This window comes from Meles meles, chromosome 20, assembly GCF_922984935.1.
Source record: "Meles meles chromosome 20, mMelMel3.1 paternal haplotype, whole genome shotgun sequence".
In the NCBI taxonomy this organism is placed as follows: domain Eukaryota; kingdom Metazoa; phylum Chordata; class Mammalia; order Carnivora; family Mustelidae; genus Meles; species Meles meles.
This window is the reverse complement of record NC_060085.1, coordinates 9,990,397-10,000,341: the sequence shown is the minus strand read 5'-3', so window position 1 is coordinate 10,000,341 and position 9,945 is coordinate 9,990,397. Positions and strand designations below refer to the sequence as shown.

At 51.6% G+C, this 9,945-nt stretch overlaps 1 protein-coding gene across 1 annotated transcript; it reads left to right on the top strand.

Annotated features, from left to right (window-relative positions):
* Positions 1-5,614: 5,614 nt before the first annotated feature.
* Positions 5,615-9,905, top strand: NDUFB7 (NADH:ubiquinone oxidoreductase subunit B7). Its single transcript, XM_045992366.1, has 3 exons — positions 5,615-5,803; positions 9,161-9,329; positions 9,717-9,905. Exons 1-3 carry the CDS (start codon positions 5,692-5,694, stop codon positions 9,847-9,849), a joined length of 414 nt encoding a protein of 137 aa, XP_045848322.1. The 5' UTR covers positions 5,615-5,691; the 3' UTR covers positions 9,850-9,905.
* Positions 9,906-9,945: the final 40 nt, after the last annotated feature.

The window sequence follows — 9,945 nt, the reverse complement described above, 5'->3', positions numbered from 1 at the left end:
GTCACGTTAATGAGGAAATATAGGACACTAAGTCCTTATGTTTAAGCAGGTGATCAGGTATATTTGAAAACTGCTAAGAGTCCTTTTGTTGTTGTTTTCAAGTAACACTCTTAGAAACATCTGTTTTTACAGGTGTCTTTAGACAGTTCTCCACATTCATTACAGAATTGCCTACACATCCATTCACTAACACAGTTCACAACTGACCAAAGAGGGAACACTCATAAAAACATATCTTTTCCCCCCCCAAAAAAAAAAACCAACAAACAAAAAATGCATTAGATGGCCCGTAGTGGATACAGTGGTGAAAAAAAAAAAAAACAGAACATATCTTTTCCCATGTATCCTTAACTACATCTCTCCGTGAATTACAAAATAGTCAGTACATGCATTGGCTGAGGTGATGCTCCTTCTGTTCTCCCTGAACCGTTAACCCTTCTAGAACCATCTTTTTTGCATGTGTCTATAAACATTTCCTGACATGCATTACAGGATGTATGCCCAACTCATGCCCTGAAATAAGTCTGTGTTCAGAGACTAGATCTTAAAAATTCTCATCCCAAGGGAAAAAAAAAATTATAACTCTGCATGGATGTTAACGACACTTATTGTTAATTGCATATTTGCGATATAGACGTGTGTGGAATCATTATGTTGTGCACCTGAAACTAATATAATGTCATATGTCGTTTACAACTTGTTTTTTTAAAAAAGAAGGAAAAGGTGATCTAGAGAAGCCTGACAATTGAAATAGACAGGGGGTGCCTGGGTGGCTCAGTTGGTCAAGCATCTGTCTTCGGCTCAGGTAATGATCCCAGGGTCCTGGGATGGAGCTTTGTGTCTGGCTCATAGTGGGGAGCCTGCTTCTCCTTCTGCCCCTCCCCCCGCTCATGCACTCACTCTCTCTCTCTTTCATGCTCTCTTTCTCTCTCAAATAAATAAATAAAATCTTTAAAAAAAAAAAAGGAAGGAAGGAAGGAAAGAAATAGACTGAAGAGGTGGAGGAAGGCCATGGGTAATATGTGGATGTATGGAGGAAGGGCATTCCCGGCTGTGCAAAGGTCCTGAGGACAGCAAATTCCTGGTGTGTTTGAAAAACAGGAAATGTCTCCTTCTCCATGAGACTTTCTAAAACAACCAGCCCATAAACTCCATTCATTATAATTCTCCTTAATAGTTATCACCATCTGCCATTCCATATATCTCATTTCTTTATCTTGTCTATTGCCTGTCTTCCCCCCAATTAACAGCTCAGTTCCACTGCCTGGCACACAGTAGGTGTCAAATGGGTGTTTGTGGAATGAATGAGTAACTGTCCAGCCTGCCAAGCTCTACTAAGGCCACCCACAAGGCGAAGCCCCCCAGGCTCGCTCATCCCTCCAACACCAACCAGCCAACCTCAACACAGGCAGCTGCCATCCCAAGACAGCTCCCAAGCTAGATTAGAGGCACTGTCCTGTCTGCCCTATAGGCAGATTAAGGCCTTCCCCAGGGGCTTTCTAGGTCTTCCTGACCTTGTTTTTTCCTCCTCCCCCCTGAACTGAATTACCCAGAGCTTCCGATCTCCCATCCAGCAGACCGTGTAAAGCGCAGATGCCACCCAGAATTTCCTTCTCCGCCCCCGGTCCCACTTGGGCCTCTGAGGCTGTTCTGCTCACAAAATGTTAACACGGCACCTGCCTGGGGGCAGGCCAGATGGGGTCAGAGAGGAGGGCAAGGGAAGGAGGAAGGATGGGTGGGGAAGTTGTGAGCAGCAAAGCAGGGTACGTGGGAGTTGTGGGTAGGGGACACCGGAAAGTCTCCTTGTGAAATGATTGGTAAAGAAAAAAAAGGAAGGTTGAGTGGCACAGGTGACCAAGGCCCAGCCCCTTCCTCCATCCTGGCACAGACTGCCTGAAACCACCCTTACCCTAATACCATTTCCTCCAGGTCCCAACTCTGAGTATGGACAGGTCAGACTGAGGCAATGGAGAGAGTCCAGGGACCTCAGGACAAAATGGGCCACATCCTGCCACCCACCCAGAATCATCCATGGCTTGGACCCCTTCAGCTTCTACCAAAATGACTGGCCCCAGGAGTATCTTGCTGTCTTGGTTGCCCTTCATTAACCCGGAAAAAAAAAAAACAGCCAGTTATTTCACAAGCAACATGAGTGTGTTTGGGAATAGCAGAGAATTGCAACCTAAGATGAACAGGCTATAGTCAAACCATAGGCAAGTCCAGAGAACCAAGTTGAAAACCACCCCTTCATAAAGGAAAGAGGGAGTTGGGCGGGGCTGTTATGAACAAAACTCCACTGGAGGGGCACGTGCACCCCAGTGTTTATAGCAGCGATGTCCACAATAGCCAAACTATGGAAAGAGCCCAGATGTCCATCAACAGATGAATGGATAAAGATGTGGTATATCTATACAATGAAATATTATGTAGCCATCAAAAAATTGAAATCTTGTCATTTGCAATGACTTGGATAGAACTAGGGGGTATTATAAGTCAATCAGAGAAAGACAATTATCATACAATCTCACTGATATGCAGAATTTAAGAAACAAGACAGAAGATCATAGGGGAAGGGAGGGAAAAATGAAACAAGATAAAGCCAGAGAAGGAGACAAACCATAAGAGACTCTTAATCTCATGAAACAAACGATAGGTTGCTGGAGGGGAGGGGAGGGGGGATGGAGTAGCTGGGTGATGGCCACTGGGGAGGGTATGTGTTGTGGTGAGTGCTGTGTGTTGTGTAAGACTGATGAATCACAGACCTGTACCCCTGAAACAAATAATACATTATATGTCAATTTTTTTAAAAGCCCACTGGAATGAAATGGGAGTTCCAAGTAGTAGTGGCTTCTCAGTAGCTGAGTTGTGACTGTGCTTCACTGTCTGGGCTGTTGCCTCCACCCAGATGGGGTGGTAAATGCAAGATACCTCTTTTCCAGTATGATCTGCACTTGACCAAGGATGGTAGGGCATGAGAGCTCCCCCTGCTGGCCTCCCCACTTCATTTTATTCAGCCTCATACCTTTTAGTTAGAATGCAACCTGGACAAGACAGCAAGCATGTGTTGGGCGCCTACTATATGCCAGGCAATGAGCGCTTTTCATGCAACCACCTAACTGACTCCCCCAAACCACTCCATTTATTCATTTGTTGACTTGATAAGTGCTTACAGAGCACTCACTTCGAGCCAGATCCGTTCTAGGTGCAGGAATACGACAGTGAAGAAGACAAAATTCCCTGCTCCATGGAGTTGACATTGAAGAGGAGAGACCGACAGTAAACAATATAATCCAAAGGGATCTCAGGTTAGATGGGACTAGCATTATTGATCCCATTTTACAGATGAGTAAACTGAGTTTCCCAAGGTCATGCAGAGAAAGCAAGCTGGGATCGTAATTTGCCCTCCTGGATCTCCTCCCAACTCTGACCTCTGGTTAAGCAGCTGAGCACAGAGAAAGGCAGGGCGGGGGGGTGGGGGGAGACATCCAGAACAAGGCAGAGCTGCCTGGTACAGCTGTGCAGATCGTGCACTGCACAATTCCAGGAGTGTCATTCAGAAAGACTACAATGTGAATGCTGCCCCCTGGAGTCAGAAAGAGCACAAGAATCACAAATCTATGTCATGATCTGGGGTTAGGTTCCAAGTAAGACCTGGAAAGAAAGTTTCATTCACCATTGGTCCATTCTCCATAGGGCGTTTTTTCCACTTCATATCTTGTGGCCACTTCTTCGTGTCAGCACATGAAAATCTAACTCAGCAATTCTCCGAAGGGTGAACCCCTGATCAGCAACATGACCACAACCTGGAACTTGTTAGAAATGCAGATTCTGGGGCACCTGGGTGGCTCAGTCTGTTGAGCATCTGCCTTCAGTGGAGGTCATGATCCCAGAGTCCTGGGATTGAGCCCCACATCGGGCTCCCTGCTTAGCAGGGCATCTGCTTCTCCCTCTCCTTCTGCCTACTGCTCCCCCTACCTCTGCTCTCTCGCTCTCTCTGTCAAATTAATAAATATTTTTTTAAAAAAGAAATGCAGATTCTGGGGCCCTACCCCATACCTCCTGAGTCTGACACTTTCAGACTGGGTCCAGTTTTTATTCCATATGAAATGGGGACCCAAGGGAGGGTTTTAGCCAAGGAATGACATGATCTAATTTCCTTTCTGACAGGTGCACCCAACCACGCCAAGCACCCATTGAATAGTTTCTCTTTGTGTCCCCAGGCAGGTTTCCAGAGAGTAAAAAATTAACACACCATTTGTTACAGCTGAATATTGAGGCTAAGTAGTATCTGGCAGTACTATACAACGTGCTATACTCTTAAATTTGCATACATGTAAGGCCTAATGTAACAAGTGTGAAATACCAATTCTTTACAGTGGCAATTAGAGGGGTAATAGAATTGAGTCTTATTTTTACAAAAGTACCCAAAAGGACTTAAAATTTCAGCTTTAGGGGGCCCAGGGGGAGGGGCCTCGGTCATTTGAGCATCTGACTCCGGCTCAGGCCATGATCTAGCATTCCTAGGATCAAATCCCACGTAGGGCTCTCTCCTTGGAGAGAAGTCTGCTTCTCCCTCTCTCTCTGCCCCTCCCCATGTTTGTGCTCTCTTTTTCTCTCTCTCAGATAAATAAATAAAATCTTTAAAAATAAAATAAGGGACACCTGGGTAGCTCAGTCAGTTAAGCGTCTGCCTTCAGCTCAGGTATGGAGACTGAATCAGGCTCCTTGCTCAGTGGGGAGGCTGCTTTTCCCTCTGCCTGTTGCTCCCCCTGCTTGTGCTCTCTTTCTCTAACAAATAAATAAATAAATAAATAAAATTGTTTAAAAGTAAATAAGTAACAAAAATAAAATTAAAATTTCAGCTTTAAATAGTTTTATTTATAACTTTGAGTATTTAAATTAACCAATTAAAACATTTATTTTGAATAATTGCATTTAAACTTTTGATGTTTGCTAATTGTATCATCAGTACTGCGCAGGGTTTTTTTAGGACAAATTTGAATGTTTTATTTTTTTGGTTATTATGTTCAATTAGCCAACATGTAGTACATCATTAATTTTTAATGTAGTGTTCAATGATTCATTAATTGAAATTTGAATGTTTTAAAATGAAAATTGAATGTTCCAAAAACGGGTTTTTGGAAACACGCTATGAAAAATAATTTTCAGGCCACCTGGGTGGCTCACCTTTTAGACGTCTGCCTTCCGCTAGGGTCATGATCCCAGGGTGCTGGGATCAAGCCCCGTGTTGGGTTCCCTGCTCCACCCGGAACCTGCTTCTCCCTCTCCCAGAACTCCCCAGGTTTGCGTTTCCTCTCGCTGTCTCTCAGCCAAATAAATAAGTAAAATCTTTCAAAAAATAATAATAATAATTTTCGTTTCTTCCTAGGGAGGGTGGGAAAACGCCCCTGGTCGACCTCTTCCTCATCGCCCGCCCAGATTGTCTCCAGAAGCCGGAAGACCCTTTGTGGAGTCCACCTGATCTCTCGAGGGCACTGCTGCGCCTATGCGGTCTCCGCCTGACCGCCAGGTGGCGCCAGAGAGAACGGAAGTCCTCCTGAGCCGTTCGTCTCCCTGATCCCGGCAGCAGCCTGTGCGACCCGGAAGCTGTGGCTGGCAAAGGGGGTAGTACTTCCGGGTAGGAGCGAGGTGACCCCCCGGCTGCTGCGGGAATCTGCGGCGACTGCAGCCATGGGGGCGCATCTGGTCCGGCGCTATGTGACCGATCCATCGGGGGAGCCCGACCCCCAGCGGATGCCCACCTTCCCCCCCGACTACGGCTTCCCGGGGCGCAAGGAGCGCGGTGAGGCCCAGTGCGCAGGCGCGGCCGGCGGGAGTGGGACGCGGACGCCCGAACTCCCGAATCGCGGGGTCCCCAGGGTTGGGCTCGGGTTCCCGGCGTTGTGTCTGGGCTCAGCCCCGGCACCGTGGCCAGGAAGAGTCTAGAGGACTCGCGTGAGCCTGGCTGAGTATGGAGGCATCCCAAGCAGAAGTCACAGTTGGAGCAAAAAGCCCGGGGGCGAGAGTGGCAGTCTGGGGCCGAGAGGCGGTCGGAGCCCGGCTTGGTTCTGGAGGCAGTGGGGAGCCAGGGCGGGGTGTATCACGGAAGGGACGTGTCCGCTGTATCTCTGTCCAGACGGTACTGCTGTTCAGGGCATACACAAAACACAAGAGGGGCCCCTTCACGCCGCACATGTCCTGCTCGTTGCTCTTTTTATGTAGTAATATCACAAGCTTATCGAGAACCAGCCTGGCCAAGTCTCAAGTTGGGCACCGTCCATACAGCAGACACTGACGAGAGGGAACTCCAGCCCTGCGGGAAAGACAGCGGAACCGGGCATATCTCGGGGGGCGGCACCTGGGGTATCAAGGCAGGCTTCCAGGAGGCAGCCAGGTATTATTTGGCCAGACAAAATACAAGGAGAGGGGAGAGTCCTTGCTTCTAAGCAGAGGGACATGTCCAGACTTCCTTAGTCAAAAGGTGCTGGCTGCTGTGTGGGGAGCGACAGGGAGGCCTCTAAGCCAGTGGTGTGCAGAGAGAACGTTAGGAGGTGGTGGACTCCTCTCCTGATGGTCCGTCAGTCCCCCACCTCCTTATCATGTGGATCCTTTGCCCATAATGGCACAGGCCCCTGCTCCTCTTTCTTGCTTGGCTAAACCAAAACTGGGCTCAGACTGGGCTCTCGGCATCTATCCCTGTGCAGCCGAACGTCACAGAAGAAAAACACCCAACCTGGCTGACTGCTCTCCCCATGGCTCCCTTTGCTGACCCTCACGCTGCTGGTTTTCCTGCTACCTTCTCTGGCACTTGGCTCATTCTCATGCCTTCCTAAACCCCATACCTTCTCTCTCAGAATTCAAGCACCTCCCTCCAGCTAGTCACTTATATCTCTTATTAGGAAAATACAAGCAACCAGAAGAGCTCAGCATCCCTGCGACCTGGCCTTCTCTCTTGTTCCTCCAGATGATCTGCTCATGCACTAGCCAGGCGTGCACCCCCCCCCACTCCAGACGAACCCTTTGTGCCACCTGTCACATCCCCTTGCCTGTTGTCTGCCCCAACCCTTCTCCTTATGCAGCACTGGTTTTCCCATCATCATGCAAACACACTTACTTCTACCGTTTCAAAATCCCTCCAGCTGAATCCCCACGACTTCACAGAAGGGGCTCCTGTCCAGCTTCCCACCCAGCCCCCACTCTGTATCCCTGAACCGGTTGTCAGTTCTCCATTCTAACCCACTGCAGCTGGCATCCAAGTTGATCGCTACCACTTCCTGGAAACCCCTTTTCACCTGGTGCCCAGGCACCCGCATGCCCACACACCTCACTGGTGGGCCCTCAGGATTCCTCCCCATGTCCCTGCTTTATAAATGGTGAGGTGCCTTGCTGCTTGGGCCTTCCATCTCCACTCACTCCCACCCAGCCCTGGGGTCTCTGCCAGTCCCCTGGTTTCAGGTGCTTTGTGATGCTCCCAGTGTTTTTATCTCCAGCTGGGCCTGGACCCTCAACTCCAGATTCGTGGGTATCTCCCACTCAGCAGGTCCAAAACAGAATTCCTGACTTCCCCACCAAGCTTGCCCCCGGCTCTAGCTCCAGCCACATGCTTGGGGTGGGGGGGGCAAGATCCCTGCGGCATCCTGAACCTCTTCTCACCTCAGGTCCTTTCAACCTGCTGTCCCACCACTGGGAATGCTCTTGCCCCAGGTATGACTCACTTCCTCACCTTCAGATGCCTTTCTAAGGGACACCTGCATCTAAGGGGTGACCCATACCCAACACTGCCCCTCTCTCCCTTGCTTTACTTTTCTTCCTAATACTGAGTATTGCCAGACATTCTGTGATAAGCTGGTTCCACCTGACTGTTGTGTCTGCCTCCGAGGGCAGGCACCCTTGTCTGACATGTTCCCTGCTGTATCTCCAACACCTAGCACACAGTAGGTGCTGTGTGACTCCCGCCAGAGACCCCACTGCTGCTGGTGCCACACTGCTGTGCAAGCCAGCAGGGGGCTGCAGGTGGATACCCAGGCCTGGGACTCAAAGGAGGTTGGCGGGATCAAGTTGGGGCTCATCCACCTGTGGAGTGGGATCGAGCCATGGATGAGAATGAGCAGAGAGCTCCTAACAAGAACCACTGAAAGCCACCATTTAATGTTTGGGCAGCCAGAGAGTGGTCCCAAGGAGCAGTGGGGAAAAGAACATTCGAGAAAGAAGCAGGCGGGAAGTTGAGGAAGCATGGAGTCTTGGCTTCTTGGGAGGCCCTGGTGAAAGCCATGTGTGGGCAGCGTGGGGGCTGGAAAAGCATGGGGTGCAGGGGCAAGAGATGAGGACCCAGCTGGGAGACAGAAAAATGGGACTGGAAAGCAGAGGGGAAGGAAGCCAGCCAGGGGAAGGTGCAAATCGCCATGGACACCTTTTGGGGCTGATGGGGAGGCACCTGGACCAAGAAGATGTCGAGGGGAGTGGGGCCGGCCCTGAGGATGCAGGATGCCTGGGTCCAGGGCCCCATGTTGGGCTGAGGAGAGTGGGTGGGCATAGGCTGGGGTAGGTGTCCAGTCCTGCCAGCCCCAGTCAGCCTCGTAAGGGTGATTTCACCCCATCGGGTGTGCCCGTCGGCCACGGCACCAGGACCAGGAGCCAGTTCAGCTCCTCTGAGGCATGGACCCAAGTGCTTCACATGTATTCGCACACTGTTGACTCTGGAGCTAGGGATATGACTCCACTTCCTAGCAGAGGAGGTGGAGGCTGCCGGCAGGGCAGGGCCGGGCGCCCTGCCGGGATGCAGGTGCCCCAGGCAGCGCTGGGGTGTGGGCCAGGGGAGGCGGGGGGACAACACACTGAGAGAAGGTGGTTTCCTGGGAGAAGGTGGTTTCCGAGCACGGGCTCTGCAGGGTGGAGCTGTCTGGGGAGGGAGCCCCCCGGGAAGGGGATGCAAGGATCCAGTACAGATGCGGAGGCACCCTGGGATGATGGGGAGAGGGACCCTTTCCATGTCTGGGCCTCAGCGTCCAAAGTGGTCTTTGCACACACTAGGAAGGACACTGCCGGAGAGTGGCTGTACTTCAGGCACCACATGCCAGTGGAGGCTCCTGGGAGTCCGGTGTGAGGGTGGGGGGCGGGTCTCGGGCAGTTCGAGCCCAGCAAGCCTGCCCGCTCCTTGCAGAGATGGTGGCCACCCAGCAGCAGATGAACGACGCGCAGCTGGTGCTGCAGCAGCGGGACTACTGCGCCCACTACCTCATCCGGCTGCTCAAGTGCAAGCGCGACAGCTTCCCCAACTTCCTGGCCTGCAAGCACGAGCAGCACGACTGGGAATACTGCGAGCACCTCGAGTGAGCCCCAGACCCGCCCCCCGCAGGACACTGCCCCACAGACAAGACAGCCAGCCGGCTCTGAGGTTCCAGCCAGGCCCCAGCTTGGTTCGGAGGAATCTCAAGGGTCCTGCAGGCGGGCTGGATGGCTCTAAGCCCCTGGAGGAATGGCCAGGCCAGGTTCCAGGTTGGAGGCCCAGCTTCAGCCCTGGGCTCACTGGTGTCAGCCAAGTCACTGGTGTCAGCTCAGGCCCGGGCGCACCCCACGCTTAAGCCAGGCACACAGGTCTTTCCCACTCAGAGACTTCCCAGAAAGCTGTGGGGCACCTACTCCTGTCCCTCTGGCTCCCGGGGTGTGAGAGGGCCTGGCTGGGGAGCCTGACCGCTGTTCACATGCTCTGCTTGCAGCTACGTGATGCGCATGAAGGAGTATGAGCGGGAGCGTCGGCTGCTCCAGCGGAAGAAGCGGCGGGAGCAGAGGGAGGCAGATGCGGCCCGAGGCCAGGGGTCCGGTGAGGTGGCCCCTGAGGTCGCCCTGTAGTGGGTCCGCCCCCACCCTGTGGACAAGTTGATAAATAAAAGCCTCCAGGCCCCTCAGCTGGAACCAGGCCTCTTTCTGTGGTGTGGTCCCAAAACC